General features: G+C 38.1%; 1 protein-coding gene across 3 annotated transcripts in view; it reads right to left on the bottom strand.

Annotated features, from left to right (window-relative positions):
• The window catches only part of COL28A1 (collagen type XXVIII alpha 1 chain), a 186,714-nt gene that overhangs the window by 79,320 nt on the left and 84,556 nt on the right, over positions 1 to 22,838 (bottom strand). For all 3 annotated transcript variants that reach the window (XR_001889567.1, XR_001889566.1, XM_017893897.1), the window contains exons 19-25: positions 18,456 to 18,527; positions 17,638 to 17,706; positions 14,832 to 14,903; positions 11,435 to 11,503; positions 10,441 to 10,509; positions 6,693 to 6,761; positions 6,526 to 6,594 (exon numbers count right to left, since the gene is read on the bottom strand). Coding sequence is in view for 1 of the 3 variants with exons in the window: in XM_017893897.1 (XP_017749386.1) it covers positions 6,526 to 6,594; positions 6,693 to 6,761; positions 10,441 to 10,509; positions 11,435 to 11,503; positions 14,832 to 14,903; positions 17,638 to 17,706; positions 18,456 to 18,527 (489 nt within the window). In the remaining 2 variants the exon portion in view is untranslated. The remainder of the gene's footprint in view (positions 1 to 6,525; positions 6,595 to 6,692; positions 6,762 to 10,440; positions 10,510 to 11,434; positions 11,504 to 14,831; positions 14,904 to 17,637; positions 17,707 to 18,455; positions 18,528 to 22,838) is intronic.

Below are 22,838 nucleotides of genomic sequence, written 5' to 3'. Positions count from 1 at the left end.
GGAAATAATCAGCCCACTAGATTATTTTCCTCCCCTCACTCCCCACACACACTAATGAGGCTTTAATCATTCTCTCTCCCTTTGTGCCAGCTAAGTTCCTGCCACTCTTTGAGAAGAAGGTGGAAGCCAGATATACTTGTTCCAAAAGTGATTTCATGCTTTTCTACTTTGGGGACAATAAAAGCAAATTAAATTCACTGTGAAAGAATCAGCCTCTAAGGCTATTCCAAGGAATGGTACTCTAAAGATTCTGCTAAATGGTGAAGCTGAGGAATGACTGGGTTTTAAAACAAGGTAGAAGTCAAAGTGATGACAGCAGCTGCCTTATGTTTCATTCTTTCTGGTTTTTAAATAAAATTAAGATATAACTACTCCAACTACCACAAACATAGGCAGAACTCTGGAATGAATTACGTAATTCCACCTATGTCATGAGTTAGTACTTCTTGAACACCTCACTCATGGTAGCCAGAATATCAATGGAAGCTTTAGAGGCTTGTTTCTAAGCATATGCACATATTGGCAATGTGTATTGATTATTGAACGATATGACTCAGTCATTTCTCAATGACACCCTTTAATATGAATAGGAAGATAGTACCAACTGTCAGCATGATCATCATGAGGATGAGAAAAAAATTATACAAATGCTGGAAAACAAAGTTCTCAAATGGCTACATTTCCTCTCAAGTATTTTTTTCACCTTTAAATTTCAAAGTATTTAAAGTATTTTCAATTACTTGAATCAATTTCTCTCCTAAAACTTTGATATTCACCCCAAAACAGCTGTATCTCATAGTCCCTGACAATTTTAAAACTTCTTATTGTTTTTTTTTCTTTTCTCAAACTCAACTCATCAAAGATACACAAGTGATGGCCTTTTGCCAAGAACTTCGTTGCAGAGGAAGAGTCTTATTTAGCTTGGTTAGAAAGCTTGAAAACAGAAATATTGATACTGCCTCTTATGACAGGGAGAAGAGCAGGCTGTCTTGTACTAAAACTGACTATAATTTTCCACTGGGAGAAAGTTCCTCCAAGTCCGCATGATTAAAATAAAATGTGTTTATTGTGATGGGGCGATGAATGTTAAGGGGATTTACCGTGTGTCTCTAGGGCTGAAGGAGAAGTATGTACATACTCATAAAAAGAGAAATACAAAGCTAGGAAAACAGCAAGGAGAGATGAAAGCAATACTGAAAGTCATGAGGTGGACTAGAGTGCAGCTCAGATTTTAGAGATGAGGCATAGAACTGCACTGGGGAGTAAACTTGAAAAGTTACCTTTTCCTGGTCTTGGATATGACCCTTTCTGAAACCTCTGGGTCAAACGGCCTAGCGTATAAACTTTGTATGGCTCTGGCTTTAATTAGTTCTGTTTTGGGCTGATTGTCCAGCCTGTAGCAATTGTGCAGTCATATTACAGGGAGGTGGCTTTCTTCAAGTCCACTTTGGAATTATATGCCCTTAACTTCATTATTAAGTCTGTATCCTAGGCCAGCCCTCCTTGTTGGGCACTGTTCAAAATGGAGTTCCTTGTCCAGTCTATGTCTGCCAATGGAATTCACACATTCCTAATGCATCTCTGTGTGAATCGGTCCTCTGTTCCACCAATGCCTGTTGGTGGAGTGTACATATGTGAGCCATTGCAGAGAACAGAGGGGCAATTCAGATGCTGGGAACATTTTTAGAATAATGATACTCAGTGGAATTCCACATAGACTTGCGTTTTATGACTATGGGCCACTTTTGTCAAATAAAGCATGTATTTATGATACTCAAACATTTAAAGTTACTGAAAAATATTTAACTCTTTTGGGTTTTGGGTTTATGCTTCTCTTTAATGTTTACATAATTTAAGTTTTGACAATAGAAAAGCTAGGCTGAAAGAAGAAACAATCCAACTGCACACAAAACAGTGCCTAGATAGAAGATGGAGAGCAGAGGAGATTGAGCATCTGTAGATCTGGGTAAGTCATGCTTTCTGCTCTGATTTATTCATCCATTTAGTTTTTCATTCATTCATCCATATCCAAAGCCCCTCTCATATACAAAACAAATATAGTATCAAAAATGTTTCTATTGTAAAGAGGCAAGTTGCTCAACCTTCTGGTTGTTCATTTCTTCATCTATAAAACAGGGGGACTGTTCAAAATGTCATAATATTCTGGAAATGTTTAGGTAATACATAATCATTATAATAATAATAGTAATTATACTTGTAATAACAACAACAATCCAATAAGTCTTTTCTGCCAACAGACTTATGCCAACAACTTGAGGTTAAGAGGTCCTAACTCCAAATCCAGGTTAGATCTCCTCTGTGCAAAGATTAGGCTAAGTTCAACCACTCCAAGGTTTTGGAGAGGATCATAGCTTTTTCTGTGATGACCCAGCTCCCTGAGAGGGCCTGAAAAAAGCTAAGAGAGGGGCATGGTAGGCTGTACCTGCCCTTAGGAAACTCAGGAGAACCACCTCTTGTATTCCTTTCCTATGAGGCCAGAAATAAACTCATACTCAGGGACAACAGGAGATCAGCCCTTAGGCTACATGTACCTTACAAAGCTTTGCGGGGTGAAAACACAGGAGCAGAGTTATCTGCAGCTTCTCGAAGAGAAATGAGACGTATGGCATGTTTGTCCCCAAATCACAAGAAGTGCTCTTAATATCCAAGGCTCCAGTGAAGAAAAGTAGGCAGTGATGGGTGGGGCTTGGAGCTTGGCTTCCCCATCAACAAGCCAGGAGATTGGATCCAGGAGTGAGGACACTGGATGAGCACTTCTCACTTGGCAAGAAACCAAATTATCAGTTTCTCTTCTCAGCATGTTTCAAAGGTGAGTTTAAAATCTGTACCTCCTCTCTCCTTCAAAGGTGTAGTTTTTACAAGAATTTTGGAAATATCTCAGAAGGTCTTGCCAAATTTGAATTAAATTCAAAGTAATTGTATCTAGAAGGACAATAATCACTGATGTTGTAGGGAATTTTTCCACTTGGAAAAAAACTATGGGGAACCACAAGGGTGCTAGATGTCAGGGACTGCTTTTTATATGTTTTCAAACACAGAAGCTTTGAGTTTAATGTCTGTGTCACATGTTAAACACATGTGACCTTAACTAAACAGCACCAAAACCCACCATAAATTCATCGTCAACCTTAATGGTTTCCTCATTTCAAAACACATTTGTTTTGTAAGTTAATGCCTTAAGGCCACAATTTTAAGGCGACTACACAAAGCTTAAATGAAAAACATATCAGGATCCATATGGCTATACTACCACACACATATATATACAATTTCTCTGTCACTTTAACTCAAAGGGGGAGAAATTTTGCACACATTTGGGTCCTGTGCTTCTGCTGCCATGGACAATTTTTGGTATTTTCAGAATGTCCTGCACTTTACCAAGCAAGAAGGGCAAAGTTAACTGGAATTATCTCCTTTCTTCACCAGTTTCTATCTATGAATCTCTCTCTCTCTCTCTCACACCCACACACACTCTCTCTCTCTCTCTCTCTGTGCTCTCTGTCTGTGTGTGGTGTGTGTGTGTACGTGTATGTGTTTCCAGAAGTTTTCTTCAGAATAAAAGGCCACTTAGAGATTTTGAGGCCTCTATAAAAAAGGAGAGATGATTTTTAAAGTTATTTAAAAGCTAGTATTTTCTTTTAGACTTTCCTTTATTTTATGATCCAAGTTCCCTTGATCCTAAGACCAGCTCACCCTCCTAACATCTCCTTCTAGGGCTAGAGAAATTCTGAATAACACAATTTTCATGGGAGGAGACAATAGGCAATGGAAGGAAGGAAAAGCAGCTGAGAGGGAGGTGGGCAGACAGGTAGGTCCCAGCTAGTGCTCTTCTGGCCGGGTTCTGCCTGCAGCTGGAAGCAAACCATGGACTGCTGCTTCCACTTAGCCTCCCATGTGGGCTCACACAGACAATGGGAGTTTCACTTAAGATACATCTTCTGGCAGCATATTAGCCATTTCAAAAAATAATAGGCAAGATGAAGTTTTGAACACCTTGTTTCTTACCATTTTCCCCCTAAAGTGTAGATGATGGCAAATACAGGGGACTTTTGGAGGAAAATGGTGCATGCAATCATTTAGAAAATGTTTTAGTCTGTATCTTAGATAATATGACACAGTGAGATATTCACAAGAATTGGGTATTTTAATGTTTTTTTTTTTTTTTGAAACGGAGTTTCGCTCTGTTGCCCAGGCTAGAGTACAGTAGTGCGATCTCAGCTGACTGCAACCTCCGCCTCCTGGGTTCAAGCAATTCTCCTGCCTCAGCCTCCTGAGCAGCTGGGATTATAGGCATGCACCATCACACCCAGCTAATTTTTGTATTTTTAGTAGAGATGGGGTTTCACCATGTTGGCCAGGCTGGTCTCAAACTCCTGACCTCAGGTGATTTGCCCACCTCAGCCTCCCAAAGTGCTGGAATTACAGGCATGAGCCACCACACCTGGCTAGTTTTTTTTTTAAGTTCTTTATCTGTGCCTAAGTGCCTGTCTTTATTATTATTGCTCAATATAAAGCAGTAACATAAACCTATAATTTAATATAACATCATGCCTAGTTATATAAAAAATTCATAATAATCTACTCTGTGAAAATGTAAATGCTCATCTGTTTCTATTGGAATACACACATTCCAATATATATTTAACATATTTTATTTCACATCTTATTTTACATAGAAATAAGTTTCTACTTCCCTAAAGAAATATTCAATATACAAGTTTTTACCATTGTTTCACTGACCACATAAAATATGAGGTTTACCTATTGAATTTCTCTTTCTACTTTTTTTTAATTTTAGGATTTTGACAGGTGCTATGCTTTAAAGAAAAAAGAATACATCAGTACCCAAATTCAGTGCAGTTTATTGATACTGTTGAGGCTTATTCAAGGATCTGATGTAGTCCTCAGTCAGACCAAGCCAGATCCTTCATTGAAGCACCTCGGGTTTGTCCTCTCTGTACAGTGTACATAGCATTTCCAGATACATCCTCACTGGACTCTCAACATTACCCCTAGAAGCAGAGATGAGGCAGCTATCAAGATTCCCTTTTAAAGATGAAATTTAGTGCCATGGGTCTCCAATCTTTTATTCTACCTGGGAGAGGGCAAAGAGGCACTTCTAAATTTTGTGGCAGGGGCAAATACCAAGAGGAGAATTTGGCATTAAGCACATACAACATCTTTTCTCTCTAATGACCTGGAAACATTCAAAAAACTAAGGAGATATATTTCAAAGGAAAAATTCTCCCTTTAGGGTAATATTGATCATTTATTCATTTTCCATTCATTCAACAGGTTGTAGAGCTCCTATTGAATGGTACACCTAGTTCTGGTGACATGAAGTTAGGAGGGAACAAAGCAAAAAGCCTGCCTCCAGGAAAACCTTCACTCTCATGAAATATGCAGAGGAATAAATGAGCAAGATGATCTCAGAAAGTGATACACGCTACATGGAAAACATACAGAGGGGTTGGGATACTAATGCTTTTTGTGTGGGTGGTCAGGGAGGTGAGAATTGAACTAAGCTTTTAATAATCAGTCATCCTGGCAAGTCCCTGATGCAGGAATGAGCTGAAGTAGGGCAGGCCATTTTGGCTGAATGTAGGCAGCTGGCGAGAAAAGACAGAAGCTGCGATCCGAGCATGAAGGGCCTTCAAGGCCATGGGAAGTGTTCAAAGTTTGAAAGAGAAGCCACCAGGGTGTTTCTAGGAAGGAATGGTATACACTCTGATTTATGGTTTTAGAAGACCACGCTTCCTGCTAAGTTATTGGAGGACAGAGGTGGAACAGAGAGAAGACCAATGAAGAGGCTATTTTTACAGCCTACGTAAGAGATGACATAGTCTGCCAGGCAGAAGCAGAAAGAAAAAAGGAGCCAGAGTTGAGATATATTTTGGTGGTAGCACTGACAGGATTTACCAAAGGACTAGGTGTGGAGGAAGGAGAGGGAAAGGAAGGAACAAAGCATGATGCTTAGTCCTTCTGGCTTGAGCTTGGGAGAGCCATTTGCAGGGTTATGGGGCAAAAATCAAGGATTTTATTTTGGGTTATTTTACATTAGAGATGTTTGTGAGAAGCCCAAGAGGGGATACATGGTAAGAAAATACATACATGAAACCATATCTTAAGGGAGAAAATATAGGTATTTGGAAGCCGTCAGTGTGTGGACAGTGGTTAAAGCCATGGGGTTGGATGAGAGTACCTAGGGAAAGAGTATGGCTAGAGGAGAGAGGAGATCTCCAACTTGAACCCTGATCTTGGTATAAGAAGCAGCAGCAGCAAAGGAACATGAGTTGCTATCAGAGAAGGAGGAGCCAAACCATGAAGTTAGTCTACATGTTCAGATTAGTTCCCTGGGAAGTCTATAGATAAGGGCAAATAACTTTATTAATTATTTCAGATACCTCTATTCTTCTAGCTGATAAAAAATTTTATCTTTACCAAAGTCACCTACCTATAGGCACACTCTTAGAAGCTAATATGTTGCCTACTTTAAAGTCTTACCTTTGCTCCAGTGTCTCCCACTCCACGTAAACCCATCGGCCCAGGGGGTCCTGGTAATCCACGAGGTCCCTGAGATGACATAGTAAGGGAGGGTGTGAGCATCCTTGTCGTGTGCAACTCTCAAAAAGGAGGGAGGGAGGGAGGGAAGAAAAAAATGTCCCACTTACAGGCACACCAGGATAGCCATCACCTTTGAGTCCTGGAGCACCCACTGGTCCCCGAGGGCCTTGGACACCCTGGGTAAATTCCAACATCAGTGATGTCATGAGACTCAACTATAAAACATCTGGTTAAACTTAAGCATAAAACCAACTCAATATGCCAACGGTGGATTTCTAACCCAGGAGTTAGAAAATGACTTATTGCTAATATTTTAATTTTTAAAATTATAAAGTTTTAGTGCATCATAAATCAAGAAGACATATACAAAATAAAATTTATTAAGTACAATGTGAGAAGAGTAGAAAAGAATACATAGCAAAATTTTGAGTGTGGAATAACTACAGTTTCCTATTGTTGCGTTAAATCTATTGTCTTCATTAATGGAGACTGAATTATACAGGGAACAAACCCAGATGAAAATAAAACACATTAATTTTCTAAAACAAGTTATGAAGGGACAGGGCTTGTGATTCATATCTTGAGACCTAGTAAAAAGCTGTAAATATTGTTTTAGAGTGATGACCTTAGGCATCAAAAACTTTTGGTAGCAGCTCTTAGTCTCCTACAGAAAGAGCAGGGAAGGGTGATTATTGTCCTTTGTACAATAGAGTTTTCTAAGACTTGTAACTCTCTCACAAACAGAAATCAGAAAAATTTCTGACTAAAGTAAAATGGGGGAAGAGAAAAAAATTAAGAAGGATCTTTTAGAAGATTACCTACAAGTGACCAGGTGCAGTGGCTCACACTTGTAATCCCCAGCACTTTGGGAAGCTGAGGCGGGCAGATCACTAGGTCAGGGGTTCAAGATCAGCCTGGCCAACATGGTGAAACCCCATCTCTACTAAAAATACAAAAATTAGCTGGGCTTGGTGGCAGGCGCCTGTAATCCCAGCTACTTGGGAGACTGAGGCAGGAGAATCGCTTGAACCCAGGAGGCTGAGGCTGCAGTGAGCAGAGATTGCGCCACTGTGCTCTAGCCTGCGCGACAGAGCGAGACTCTGTCTCCAAAAAAAAAAAAAAAAAAAAAATACCCGAAAACCCATTACGCTTATATTTAAAACCTGTAATACTTCTTTTTACAACACATTCCACCTGTTACTGGTTGATAACTCTTACAACAGCCCTTGTCAATATGCAGCGCTTGTTTTGATAAAGAGCTACTCATGTTTTAAAATATTTATGGTTTTTCTTTATATTGGGAGGAAACTCTAACAACAGGCAGACCTTTGCTTTCCAAGAATGGAGAAAGAAAGCAGCAGGACTCTTAAGAACTTTCCTTATATGCAAGCAAACTCGGAGATCAAATTACCATCATTCCAAGTGAAAATACTGCCCAAAGTCCAACTCCCAAAAACTATTCTCAACTATACCCCAATAAATGAGTAATTTATTGGGAACAGGGGAAAAAAATTTACATACTCTTTAAGCAATCAGAAACTTTATTTTTAAAACCATGAATGCAACAGCTGTTATTTCCTATTAAATCTAAAAGGCTGTTTTATGTGGCTAACCTTCTTAAGAATGATCATCTTTAGGAAATATGTGGCCACTTATAAAAATTTAACATACTATTCATTATCAACAAAAACTCAAGGTGATTTTTTAAAGTTGAATGAGAGAAAGGAAGCCCATAGTCTTCAGGATGGTACATTTTGGTGTATTCCAACTACGGGGAACTGGTCACTTCTCAGAACCAATTTTTTATGCTATTCCAATTACATTTAAGGTTGAAGCTCTAAACATTCTCATATGAAACTTGTCCCAAAATAAGTTTTCCACTTATCTCCATGTTTACACAAGGAGAGGCCCAACAACAAAATAAAGCAGTAACTGACCCCTGGTTGAGTTAAAAGGAAAAGAAAATTGGAATCAAAATTTACTTTTCAATTTTTATTTCTACGGTCCAGACTTACAACAAATGATCAGCAGCTGCTCTTGTTTAAAGTCTGACAACCACAGTGGAGGGGAAAACCATTAAAACACTCACAGTTTACAAACATCCTTTTTATAGAGATCTTTGTCCTCGCTCCTGCAAAAATCTCAGGTAGCTTGTTACTTCTGTTATTAATAGGAAATACCAAGGAGCAAGAGGAGGAGCAGGTTTTTATTTTGGACTCCTTACCATATTTTTATAGATGGAATTTTGCCACTTGGCTTTTCTACACTGGATTCAAGGAGATGTCCTACAAAGTTATTTACTTCAAAGTGTTTCTCTCATTCATTAGAAATTAGGGCAAAAATGGAAACCCAGTATTTTGAAATCAGCTTTAGGGGGCATCTGGGAGACCCCTGAAGTATTACACAAAATGAAATTAATGTGCTAAAATTTCCGTCAGACATTCAAAGGTGTGTATGACCCTCCAAAAACTGAAAAACTAATGAACTAGGGAAGAACGACAAAAAGAGTATCATTAGAGTCCAGAGGAGTAGCAAAAGGCTTGGGTGAAGAGGCAAATATCTTTAAGTACCATCACCTATAATGCCTAATAATCATCAACAGAAAACAGGTGGGGCCTATAAACTCTAGCAGCACATTTAATTGGATTATATTCCTATTGCAAATAGAAGGATAAGTAGAGAGATGTATAAATCATTCATTGTGAATACACAGCTTCAATCTATCAAAATTGTCATGCAAATATAACTGATCAAGGTCATATCTGTAGTTTTCACATTAGAAAATTTGCTATTGTCTCTATGAGCTGTCTATATAGCTTGTGTTTCTAAAGAGAGTAGTCTACATAGTTTGGGTTACCTTGGGATCTGGGGGAAGTAGATGAACAATTCGTCCAAGTTTGCCCAAGATTTTCCCAGTTTTAGCCCTGAAAGTCATGTGTTCCAGGACCCCCTTCAATCACGGGAAAACTAGGGCAGCTGTCACTCTAGCAGGGCGAACTATTAAAGCAGTAAGAACACGGGAGGCTCAAGGTTCTCCATTTGCTTTTAATAAGAACCACTCCAATTTATGTCAGTTTTATACAACAAGTTTTTTGCATCATATTTTATTTAAAAAATGACTCCATGTTTTCTTCTTTTAACTTTGAAGGTCATCAGTTTAGTACTTGAACCCTTTTATCTAGATAAGACAACTTAATATGGGAGAATATAAGCAAGTTTCAAAGCTACGCAACAACATGCTATTGATTTTAAAAGTGCTAATGACGGGGCCCTGAAGCTTGTCCTCACAAACAGAGATATCCTAGTTGACACCTAGGAATGTTATAAATGCTAAATTTTGCTGTGGTGCTGGGTACAGTGTGAGGAGGAAAAATGGTGCTTCGTTGCCATGAAAAACCAGATATGATTACAGAAACCTGGTTTCTTATTAATTATTTGTATTTCCCTTTGAAATAACTCAAAAGGATAAATAATCAAAGCAGGAAATTTTTATTCAACAAAGCTTCCAAGCACACATGCTTTTTTGGACAATGTTTTGCAGAACAGATACTTTGGCAATTAATATGTAAATGAAGAGGCCAGAGGCCATTTAATCCCTTGTATCACAGACAGTGCGAAAGAGTATTTTCAAACAATTGTCTAATCAGCAAAAATTTAACCATAAGAGCTACTCTTCCCCACAAGTATGAAAAATAAACTACGTGATTGCTTGTTTTTTTTAATAAAAGGGAATAGCTATATTCTTACATTTTAGTTCATCAATATAGAAACTTTGAAGTTGAAAAATCAACTTACGGATTACATCTAGCTTCGTTTGTTTCAGATACAGAAAAACAGAACATGAATAAAGCATACCTTCGGTCCTCGAATAGAAAGTCCGGGTTCTCCTTTAAATCCAGGTATCCCAGGTCCTCCTCTATCTCCCTGTACATTTCAAATGACATTTCACAGGCTACAGTTGTGCAAGAAATCACAAGCACACATAGCAAAAAAAAGCATTGGCCATTCTGTAAAGAGCTTAATCTGTCTATCTCAGACCTTGAGATAGTATATTTAACATTTGAGGGGAATTTCAAATCCTAAGTAAATAACATCTGTCAGTAAAGACTATTACTGCTGTTAGGAGAAAGTCCATTGAAATAATATGTGGCAATTCAGACTCAAATATTTAGACTTTAAGATTGGCTGGGAATGCTCTTAAAACTGAGTGAAGGCCAGGCACAGTGGCTCACACCTATAATTCCAACACTTTGGGAGGCCAAGGCAGGCGGGTCACTTGAATCCAGGAGTTCGAGACCAGCCTAGCCAACATGGCAAAACCCCATCTCTACTAAAAGTGCAAAAATTAGCCAGGCATGGTGGTATATCTGTAATCCCAGCTATTTGGGTGGCTGAGGCAGGAGAATCACTTGAGCCCAGGAAGTGGAGGTTGCAGTGAGCCAAGATTGCACCACTGCACTGCAACCTGGGGGACTAAGTGAGACTCTGTCTCAAAAAGCAAACCAACCAACCAACCTGAGTGGATATGTCTTCTGCTAAACTCTTCAATTATAAATCCTGGTAGATTCTTCTGAATATATGTTCTAAATTCTTGCCTGTACTGGGGTTTAGGATTTGGAAGACGTAATGAAGGGTAAAGTGACAAGCTTGGGACCAGGAGCACAAAATCTGGTTTCTAGTCCTAACTCTGCTGCTGGCTGTAGTTTGCTTATCTGTGAAGTTTCAGAGTTAAACTGAGTCATTTCTAAGGCTCTTCCAAAACTAAAATTCTAGTTCACTGATATCATGATTTTTTTTCTCCAACTGCCAAAGGGTCAAGAAAAGGAAAATAATTCCCAGGAATATATACCTTTGGCCCAGGTGGTCCGGGAATTGATGTTCCAGGCATTCCAAAAGGGCCCATAATGCCCGGTTCACCCTGAAAAAGAGCAAAATGCTCACTACATTTCAAGCAGAGAAACCACATATGGAGACAATAATAAACGTATAGAAACATCTGCAGATTTTTAAATTATATTATGACCTCTGTTGGTTTCAAAGATCGATGTGAAAATAATTTGAGCATCCTTTGTAAACCACTGCTAAAGTTATTGACCAGTAAGATTTCAGTGCTTTTAAATAACTATGTTCAATTAATAACTGAATGTTAGGAAAATTTTATCTCTTGTGCATCCTTTTATTAGCTAATAAAAATTATGCAATTCATGGTGCTTCCCTTTTGTGTTGTATGCTGGGAAGCTCAGAGAGAATTTTTTTTTCAATATAGCAATTATCTTCAGCAAATGTTTTAGGGTGTATTTCTAGGTTATAACTCTTTTTTCTTTGTTGTTTTATTTTAATGACCAAAGGTATTCATCTTCCATTCTATGTTATCTCACATCCTTTTTAAGAAGTAGAACCCCTATGGGCTGGGAGTGGTGGCTCACACTTGTAATCCCAACACTTTGGGAGGCCAAGGTGGGCGGATCATTCGAGGTCAGGAGTTTTGAAGCCAGCCTGGCCAACATGACAAAACCCCATCGCTACTAAAAATAAAAAAAATAAAAAAATAGCCGAAATTAGCTGGACATGGTGGTGTGTGCCTGAAATCCCAGCTACTCAAGAGGTTGAAGCAGGAAAATCACTCAAGGTTGCAGTGAGCTGAGATCGCACCACTGCACTCCAGCCTGAGTAACAGAAAATCACTGTCTCAAAAAAAAAAGAAAACAAAAAAAGAACCCCTATGATTTTAAAAAATGACATTTTTAATAGAAAATTTTAAACATTTAGGGGGGGAGATGTCTAACATTTAGAGTCTCAAAGACTCAATCTGGAGCAACAGGTAATTCTTCTGTTCCATCTGGGTCTAGACAAGTGATTCTCAAATTTTAGAGAGCAGAGGCATTATCAGGGAAGTTTGGTAATGCACAGTTCTGGGTTCAAACTCCAGAGTTTCTGATTCAACAGATCTAGAGGTTGGTGCCCAGGATTATGAATTTTCATGAAGCACCCCTGGTAAAAACACTATTCCAGAGCAATTGTCAATGTACACCATAAGGTGTTCCAAATGACCCACTGGGATATAAGAAAATATTACAACTTGTCTCTATGTTTTTATCTCATCTATTAAAATTTCAATTGTTTATACAAATTCATAACATATTAGTATGATAGCTTATTAATAAAAATTACAATTAAAAAATTAAAAATCTGTGGCATGTGATCAAAATTTTACTGGAGGGGTTTATAATCAAAACAGTTTGAAAAGTACTTCTCTACAGTAGGTGGGCCAAATGTGCCCACCCCCTTGTTTGTACAGCCTTGAGCTATGAACAGCTTTCACATTTTCAAGTGGTCATTATACAAGTAACTACATAATATCTTTCATTTTGCCTCTTGGGCCACAGCACCTAAAATATTTACTATCTGGACCTTTATCAAAACAAACAAACAAACAAAACACTGTGGAGATGAGTCACGGAGAATGAGCTATTTCTATGCTATGTCTAAACATGACCCTCTAGGTTCTCAGACTGCTGACTAATCCTGCGTCTGCCTGACTCACGTCCTCTGAAAATTCAATCGCATGAGCTTCCTATTCAGTCATCCTGCTTCGTCCAGCAGGGACTCCATCAGTCAGATTCACCAGTGATGACTCCTGCCGGGGGCTGTGTTCATCTTCAGAGCTGAGGCCTCCCGCTGTATTGATTAGACAATACAACCAACAAGCTGAGCACACTGGCCCACCGAGACCAATTCATGCCATGGCATGTATGTGCCAGTCCTTAAATCCAAACCTGGAAGGCAATGGCACAGGACACGACAAGAATTTGGAAACACATAAAACCCCCTATCCAAGCCTTTGACAAAGGAACAGAACATGAACCTATTAAAGTTCTTCACTAAAACCAAAGGAAAAGCAAAATTATGTCTCTAGATTTAATTTGTTTTATGTATTTTTTAAAAAAAGAGGTCAATTACTTTTATAATATGAAAAGTATCATGGAAAGTATACAATTATTTTAAATACCCTGTGCTAAGGGATGATTATGCCTTAACATACGGCAACTCTTCACCTTCATCTTTAAAAACAGCTTTATTTCAAAACACAGAAAAGTGTTCACTTCGAAATAGAGTAGGACATAAAGACTAATTTGTTATTAATAGTGATACAACATACTTGTTTCATAGTGGCACTTTTCATAATGTGCTTCTTGAACTCCCTGCAGCACGGGGCATTTACTTGAGAAGCACAGATTCCTGGGCCCACTCACCTACTGAATCCAGATAGCTGAGGATGGTAACAAAAAATCTGGATTTGTAATAGGTGATACCAATGGATACTGAACGGACACCGAAGTTTAAGAGTCACTGGTGTACAGGTGACGTTTTGTTTTGTATCTGATCTGATCTAGTCAGCACCATTTTTAAAAAATGTGCTTTTTAATCATCTGGTCCTAAAACATATTCCTTGTCTCTTTCTTACAATTAGCATCTTCCTAAACACATGAATTCTCTTAGGTTTGCAGTTTCTGTTTCCTGACACATTCAAATGACCTTAATGGTGGGTCTCTGAGGCTAAGTCAGGACACATACTTAATTGCTCGCCTCACAATCCCCTTCACTTCTTCCTCAGCACCTTGTTACCGACAATTTACCAGGACATAGATCCCCTACTTCCCATTTCACCATATTGATTTTTTTTCTCCAAATAATTCGATGTATTCAACACTTACTATATACCAGGAAATGTGCGAAGTGCTTTATTAACTTTTAGTCTTCACAACAACCCTGTGAGATAGAACATATCATTATCTTCTTTCTATAATTGAAGTGACTGGCTCCAAAAGGCTCACGGCACAGCAGGAGGCAATCAACCTTCTGAAGAAAAGCCTTCCTCATCACTGTGCTGCCTGTCAGTCTCAGGCTTTTTGGGTTTTAACAAAGCAAGATTATGAAGAACTGGTGTCTCCTATGGTCCCAATTATATCCCAACTTCTGAATATTTGGTTGTTACTAGAGAGGACGGACAGACAAATTAGAAACAAAAGTATTTCTATGCGTATTACATATTTTATGCAATCTATTCCATTCTATTGTGGTCTGGGAATAGTATGTTTTCTATGGTTTTTTATTTTGGGGTTTTTGTTTTGTATTTGTTGGGAAGGAAACAAAGAATCCAATTTTCAGTGGAAATCTAATACTCTATTAAAACCAGACACAAATACAAACTCCTCAAAGCATAAGTCAGAATACAAGAAACATACCTTTGGTCCTTCGGGCCCTGGAAGTCCCCTCTGTCCTTGATTTCCTTTGCTCCCTTTCTTGCCTTCATCACCCTAACAAAATAATTATGAAAATATAAATATTGTATTAGCAACCTCCCCTAACCTAGTAAGGACCACAGTGGAGCCAGATTCTCAACTAATACCAATTTTAAAGTGGGGTGCCCTGAGCACAGCTCATTTGCACAGGATTCGTCAATGTTCTTGAGGAGATCAGATGACTTCAGATTGTTCAGCCTTTACCATTTATTCAATGTGATTTGCTGTTTTTCAAAAATCGAAGTTTCGTATCTTTCTTTTGGAACTTTTATTTGAATTTGTAGTTCCTTTGCACCCTGGTCTATTAACAGATGGTTCTGAGACATTCGCAGTTTCAGAAATGAGAGCTATCTATGCTTTTCATGCTGTTTTCAATTTTCTATTTCAGGTTTAAAACATGAAATGAAACATTTTAAAAACCACAGCCCTATTTCTTCCTCACTGGGGAATCTAATTCTTTCCCCCAAAAGAGACCAATAGTTTTATTGGCAGAAAGATGCTTTAGCATTAACCTGAAGCAGAGCTAGGAACTGACTACTGGCTGTTCCCCAGCATGATTGTGTAAAACTGAAGGTAAAGAATTCCTTTACTTTCAAAACTATCTTTCAACTAGGGTTCAACTGCAAGGCACCATATCCAGGGATGCACATAGCTCAACAAATGAAAAATTCCTCATGGTCTGTGCTGACACTATTTAAACATTTATAATATAAATGACTATACCATGGTTTTTAAGGTTGAGCAACAGAATCACCTGGAGGGCTTGTTAGAACACAGATTGCTGGGCCCTCCACCTAGAGTTTCTGATTTCGTACTTCTGCACTGAGGTCCAAGCATTTGCATTTATAACATTCCCAGGTGATGTTGATGCTGCTGGTTCAAGGGACCACACTTTGAGAATCACTGGACTATACTAAGGTCATCAGCAAAGCAGGCACTTTACTAAGAAGAGGTGACCTCCTGTAGAATCCACAGAAGTTTCCATGGTCCACACTAATGAAAAGCAGTAGCACCAGTGTTAAAAAAAAAAAAAAAGTTGAACATCCAAGTATCTTATATCATTATCACTTACCAGTAGAGACAATTGTCTCCACTTACCAGTAGAGACAAACACAACTATTTGTTTTCTTCCCTCCACTACCACTAATTTAGGTTATTGACCTAAATCACCCCAGAAATGAACAGGAGGAACCCAATTACATGTAATAAATCGCCAACACTGAACCATGGTATACCTGGGCTATGTAACATGTTCCTACCACTCTTCTCCAATAGCCTTCCATAAGCCACAAGTCACCTCAAGCCACAAATCCAGTAGTCTCTCTTTCCAACGCACATTCTCCTTGCTTTATTGGTGGCATCTGATACCACCCATTGCTTTCATCTTGAAATCCTTTCTCCTTGGTATTCCTAACATGCTACCATTCTGCTTATTCTGTTGAGTGCTTGTTCTCCAGTTACCTCACAATGTGGGGCTTAAACCTCAACTCTCTTCCTTAGAGACATTGTTCATTCTCACGGCTTCAATTATTAACTCCAAGAGACTATTTTCCAAAAGCACATCCTAAAAACAACAGTTCTCCTGAATGTTAACAGATCGGCATTTCTAACAGTGTATTTTGCATGATGATGTTATCCTCTCCACCTCACCCAAAAAGGATCCCTGAGACGGGTAAATCAATAAATGAAAATGTTTACAAGCCTACAAATAGATTTAAATTTCATATCTTCACATTTAAGATTAAGGATTCAATTTTAGTGAGTATGTTCACAAGACATCAATTACTATTTTAGTAGAATTATGAATAGAACACAAATATATATACAAATTTTATTTTTACTTGACTTGTATATAATCCATAAGAATCTTTACATGGGAATTGATAACTGCACATAAAAATAGAAAGAAGGCCAGGCGCAGTGGCTCACACCCATAATCCCAGCACTTCGGGAGGCTGAGGCAGGAGGATCATGAGGTCAGGTGTTCCAGACCAGCCTGGCCAATATGGTGAAACCCCATCTCTACTAAAAATACAAAAATTAGCTGGGTGCGGTGGCACATGCTTGTAGTCCCAGCTGCTCAGGAGGCTGAGGCAGGAGAATTGCTTGAACCTGGGAGGTAGAGGTTGCAGTAAGCCGAGATCATGCCACTGCATTCCAGCCTGGGTGACAGAGTGAGACTCCATCTCAAAACAAACAAACAAACAAAAATTGCAGGAAGACCTGGAACCTTAGAGGCTATAGGTTATGTCGCTAGTCGTCTTATCCTATGGATGAATTTGTATAGTCTCATCTTAATATATAAAAATGTTATTCAACTAGCATTTCTACAGAGTTTAAAATAAATGTATGCCAAGTTGTGAAGTGAAATGGCCATTTAATAAAGTGATATTTCTTATTATTGTGTGAGATTTTATAAAGAAAATTTATGGACTGTCAAATCTCAATGATGTATTTCAAGGCTTCTTTTCCTTCCTATGTGTTTTTTAAATGTCAATCTGACCATTTATTGAGAAAACATGTGTTGAACTCCTGTCTATGCTGGGTCTTACAATAGATGTTAGGAAAATAAAAATGAATCATTTATGCTTGCTGTCTTCCCAAATCTTGCAAGGTAGTATTCATACTTTTAAGCCAGATATAAACACATTTGACATAGTAAGAATAACAATCAAATTTCTTCTAAGTTGGCTCCTCAGTATGAGGACCAGAACACAGGCTGCTTCCTCCAACACTGTCATTTCCATACCTTGGGGCCAGGCTGTCCTTTTCCAGGTGGTCCCTCTGGGCCTCTTGCTCCTGGAAGCCCCGCTTCTCCCTAGAGAAAACGACACTGATGTCTTAGGTGACCCTCCAGTAGACAGACTGTATGTATCATCCCACCTTGTCTCCTTTTATCACCAGTGGATTCAGCTGAGACTCTCCAAAACACACCATACCTTCACTGTAGTCTCAAAATCAATCTGGAAGTTTATAAACTTGAAATAAAGTAACATCAAACTCCAGTTTAACTCAGAGCAGCTGGAGTATCATGAAAAAGTAATTTCTCAGCCAATTTCCAAAGCAATAAGCTCATTTTCCTTTGGCTCTTCCTTCGCATTTGGTAGATTTTTTAAAAAACAGGGAAGACCTTCAGCCTTTCCACCTGCTGTTTTTTGCTACTTTTATTGAAAAATGAGTATTTCAAATGTCAACTCAAAATACTTCAGGAAATCTTTACAATGGCCTTATTTCCTGAATGCATTCACAGACTCTCCTCTTGGCGGGGGGCGGGGGGAGTGGCTTTCTCTTAAATTTAAATTAATGTGCTTTCTAGAAATCCTGAAGAAACTAGGCCATAACCAAAACACCAGAGAGAAGGCAGAGGATGTGAGACACTATCTCAGCCTTTGAGTAGGCCCCTCCTTCTCTCAGGGAAAAGTGAAAAGGGACATTTGGGATTGTGAGATATTTTTTCTTCAAGAGACTAAGTTTGTCCTGGATGGCTTGAGTCGCACTCCTGAGGGACCAAGATATCAGTTTGGTTTAATAGTTCCTACTCCAGTAATATGAAAAGCTTGGTCTTACCTTCTTCCCAGCAGCTCCATCTTCTCCTGGTACTCCTGGTTGTCCTGGGAGCCCTATTGAGCCTGGCTCCCCCTGGTGGATGAACAAATATTTTATTTCCCAAAAGTTCATACCTCCATTCTGAGGTACTTGCAATTGGATGTATCTTAGTGTGTGAGAAAAGCCTCCATGAAATCTGATTAGTAATTAATACTAAACTATTTGATCTTTGGAAGTTACTTAACATCCCTAGGCCTTAGTTTTGATTCTATTTTATGGGCTGAATTGTGACCCCAAAAGATATGTTGACGTCCTAACTCTTTGTACCTGTAAATGTAACCTTAATTGGAAACACGGTCTTTGCAGATTTAATCAAGTTAAGATAAAGTCATTACAGGAGGCCCTAATTCAGTATAATAGATGATATAATTTGGCTCTGTGTCCCCACCCAAATCTTATTCGAATTGTAATTCCAAGTGTTGGAGGAGGGGCCTGGTAGGTGATCGAGTTATAGGGGTGGACTTTCCCCTTGCCGTTCTCATAATAGAGTTCTCATGAGATCTGGTTGTTTAAAAATGTGTGTGTAGTACGCCCCCCTTCACTCTCTCACTCTCCTGCTCCTCCATGTGAAGATGTACTTGCTTCCCCTTCACCTTCTGCTAGGATTATAAGTTTCCTGAGGCCTCCCAAAAGCCAAGCAGATGCCAGTATCATGTTTCCTGTGCAGCCTGCAGAACTGTAAGTCAATTAAACCTATTTTCTTTATAAATTACCCAGTCTCAGATAGTTATTTAAAGCAATGACAGAATGGACTAATACAATGGGTACTATAAAAAGAGGAAAATGCCTCTTGAAGACAGACATGTAGGGAGAGCACCATGTGACAAGAGAGGCAAAGACTAGAGTGAGCATCTGCTAGGCAAGGCATGCCAAGGATTGACAGGCACCCCCAGAAGCTAAGACGAGACCAGGAAGCATTCTCCCTTACAGGTTTTGGAAGAAGCATAGCCCTGCAGACTGATTTTGGACTTCTAGCCTCTACGACTGTGAGACAATAAATGTCTGTTGTATTAAGGCACTCAGTTCCTAGTACTTTCTTATGTCAGCTCTAGAAAACTAATATAAAAGTGAAATAACAAATTTGTGCCCTAACACCACTTCCAACTCGAATATTCAGTAATTCCACTTGTTTTCAAGTTAATTTATGATTAGTAATAAATCCTTTAAAATGTTCAGGAAAAAATATGCTACTTTCAAAGAGTTTAAAGTATCTTTATGGCATTTATTAATAGCAACAAAATGGAAAATAATTGGAAATAACTTCAACAAGCAGAAGCAAGCCAGTGGAAAAAAGCACAGTAAATCTAATACTAAGTAGATGGAATGATAAATATGAGAGAATAAAATAATAAACTTGAAAACAAAAAGTAAGAAGATTCATAAAACTGAAAGGTAATGCCTTTTTTTTTTTTTTTTTCGTTTGTTTGAGATGGAGTTTCACTCTTATTGCCCAGGCTGGAGTTCAATGGTGCGATCTCGGCTCACTACCACCTCCGCCTCCCGGGTTCAAGTGATTCTCCTGCCTCAGCCTCCGGAGTAGCTGGGATTACAGGCATGTGCCATCACACCTGGCTAATTTTGTATTTTTAGTAGAGACACAGTTTCTCCATGTTGGTCAGGCTGTTCTCGAACTCCTGACCTCAGGTGATCTGCCTGCCTCAGCCTCCCAAAGTGCTGGGATTACAGGCCTGGGCCACCATGACTGGCTGGTAATGCCTTTTTTAAAAAGAATAAAAGTGAATACATTTCTAATAGGAGTGATTAGGTTTTTTAAAAGATACCAATAAATAATATTAAAAAATAAAGATATAACTATAAATATAGTAAAATTTTTTTAAGTCATAGAAAATTGGTGATAAATTTTTTAAAATGTATTGAAAAATATGAATTATATAAATGCTGTAAAAAGAAATGAACAAGCTAGATAAACCAATACTATTAAATAAATTGAGTCAGTGATTAAAAGTCTCTAGTTCATCTCCCTCCAAGATCACAAGCTTAGTTGGTTTTACAGCAAGACTTACCAAACTTTTAAACTTTTGAAGAACAGTTATTCCCTATCTTATATAAACAATTCTAAAAAAAAGAAAAAGAGGGAAGTCTACCTAATTTATTTTATGAGGCTTATAAAGCCTTTTCAAAAAAATTATACAATGGCAAGACAAGAAAACAAAATTATAGACCAGTCACCCTATGAGATATAGCGCAATTTAAGCTTCCAATCAAATGCTTTAATTTCCCCCAGTGCCTGTATAAAAGTTTCCAAGTCATAATGCAGGGATTGAGAAACCAGGGAAAGTTCAGGCATCTCTAAGGAGATAAACATGCATCTGGGTGAGCCCAGGTATCAAAAGTTCACAGAGTAGATTACCAGAAGCAGTTACACAGAGAAAACTATAAGCATCTGCTGAGCATCCACAATGAGTATTCAATCAGTTGAGTAGTGCTCAGTACATGTGTATGAAGAAACTACCCAAGGCCAGGAAAACAACCAACTTAAAAGATTAGAGAGAACTGACTTTGAACCAGGAATACTGCCTATTTCTGCTTTCAAGAAATAAAACCTCACAATTCTGAGGGCATAAATTGGAGTTCTATAAAGGGTCTTACCTCAACAGCAGGGAAAAATTAACCCTAGACTAAATGTTGCTGTAGTCTTACCTAATAAAACTTAAATGCAAGACCAAAATGGGTCAATCTGTTTTCAAGTAACTACAAAATATTCAAGAACAAAGCTCAAATTAGAGGAATACAAAAATATCCAACATGCAAAAAGATAAAATTCACAATGTTGGGCATTCAATAAAAAACTACTCAGCTGGGCATAGTGGTACATGCCTGTAATCCCAACTACTCAGTAGGCTAAGGCAAGAAGACAGCCTGAGCCCAAGAATTCAAAGCAAGCCTGGGCAACATAGCAAGACCCCATCTTGAAAATATTAATATTAATAATAATATTTAATTTAAAATAGGCATTCAAAAGGCTGAAAATATAGCACTTTGTGTTGAGAAAAATCAACCCATTGAAACTTGCCCAGAAATAAAACCGGCATTAGAATTAGTAGGTAAGAACATTAAAACAGTTATCATCACTATATTCCATACAGTCAAGAAAACAGAGGAAATTTAAAGCATGTTAAATAGAGACATGGAAGATATATGGAGGATACAAATTAAAATTTTAGATTTGAAAATTACAATGTATGAGATAAAAAAAACACTGGACAGAATTAAAAGCTTATTAGTGTCATGGAAGAAAAGATAAATGAACTAAAACATGTAGCAATAAAAGCTATCCTAAACACAGAGAGGAAAGAGACTGAAAAAGAATGAGCAGAGCACCAGTGAACTGTGAAATAACCTGAAACATCCAAATAATAGCCTGGCCAACATTATTAAAACCCATCTCTACTAAAAAATACAAAAATTAGCCAGGGGTGGTGGTACATGCCTGTAATCCTAGCTATGTGGGAAGCTGAGGCACAGGATCACTTGAACCCAGGAGGCAGAGGTTGCAGTGAGTCAAGAGCATGCTACTGCACTTCAGCCTCGGTGGGAGTGAGACTCTGTCTCAAAACAAGAATAAAATCCAAATATAAGTAAAACTGAAGTTCCTTAGGTGAGGAAGTGCTATTTCAAGAAAAGCTGGCCAAATATTTTCCAAATTTGTTGAAAACTATAACCCATAGATCTAAGAATATCAGTAACCAAGAATATCAATGAACTTCAAGCACAAGAAACATATCTAAGGGACATTATAATCACACCACTCAAAACCAGTGATGTAGAGAAAATTTCAAAAGCAGCCAGAGGAAAAAAAGACATGTTGTGCAGAGAAACAAATATAAGGATAACAACAGATTTCTCATCAGAAACAATGCAAGAGAGAAGACAATAGAACAACATCTCGAAAGTACTAAAAGGAAAACAAAGGAACTGCACACTCTAATTCTGTAACTGGAAAAAATAATAAGCAAAGATTTTTTCTTTTGGAAGTTGATTTGGCAATTTCTTGGAATGCTAAATGAATACCTACCTTCTGACCTAGCCATTTCACTTCTAGGTGTTTACCCAAGAAAAATAAAAACAAATGTCCATACAAACACATATATAAGTGTTCATAACAGCTTTATTTATAATATTCAAAATCTGGAAAAAAGCAAAACTTTTATCCACAGATGAATGGATAAACAAATTGTGGCATATCCATATAATACAATAGTATTCCGTAATATGAAGGAATGAACTGTTCATATATATGCTACAACATGGATCTTAAAATGATTTTGCAGAGTTAAAAGAAGCCAGAAAAATATCATAAAGTATATAATTCCATAAAATCTA

The sequence above is a fragment of the Rhinopithecus bieti genome, unplaced genomic scaffold (genome assembly GCF_001698545.2).
Source record: "Rhinopithecus bieti isolate Rb0 unplaced genomic scaffold, ASM169854v2 scaffold_23881, whole genome shotgun sequence".
NCBI classification, from domain to species: Eukaryota; Metazoa; Chordata; class Mammalia; order Primates; family Cercopithecidae; genus Rhinopithecus; species Rhinopithecus bieti.
The sequence above is the reverse complement of the archived record's forward strand: the minus strand, read 5'-3'. Positions and strand labels throughout refer to the sequence as shown.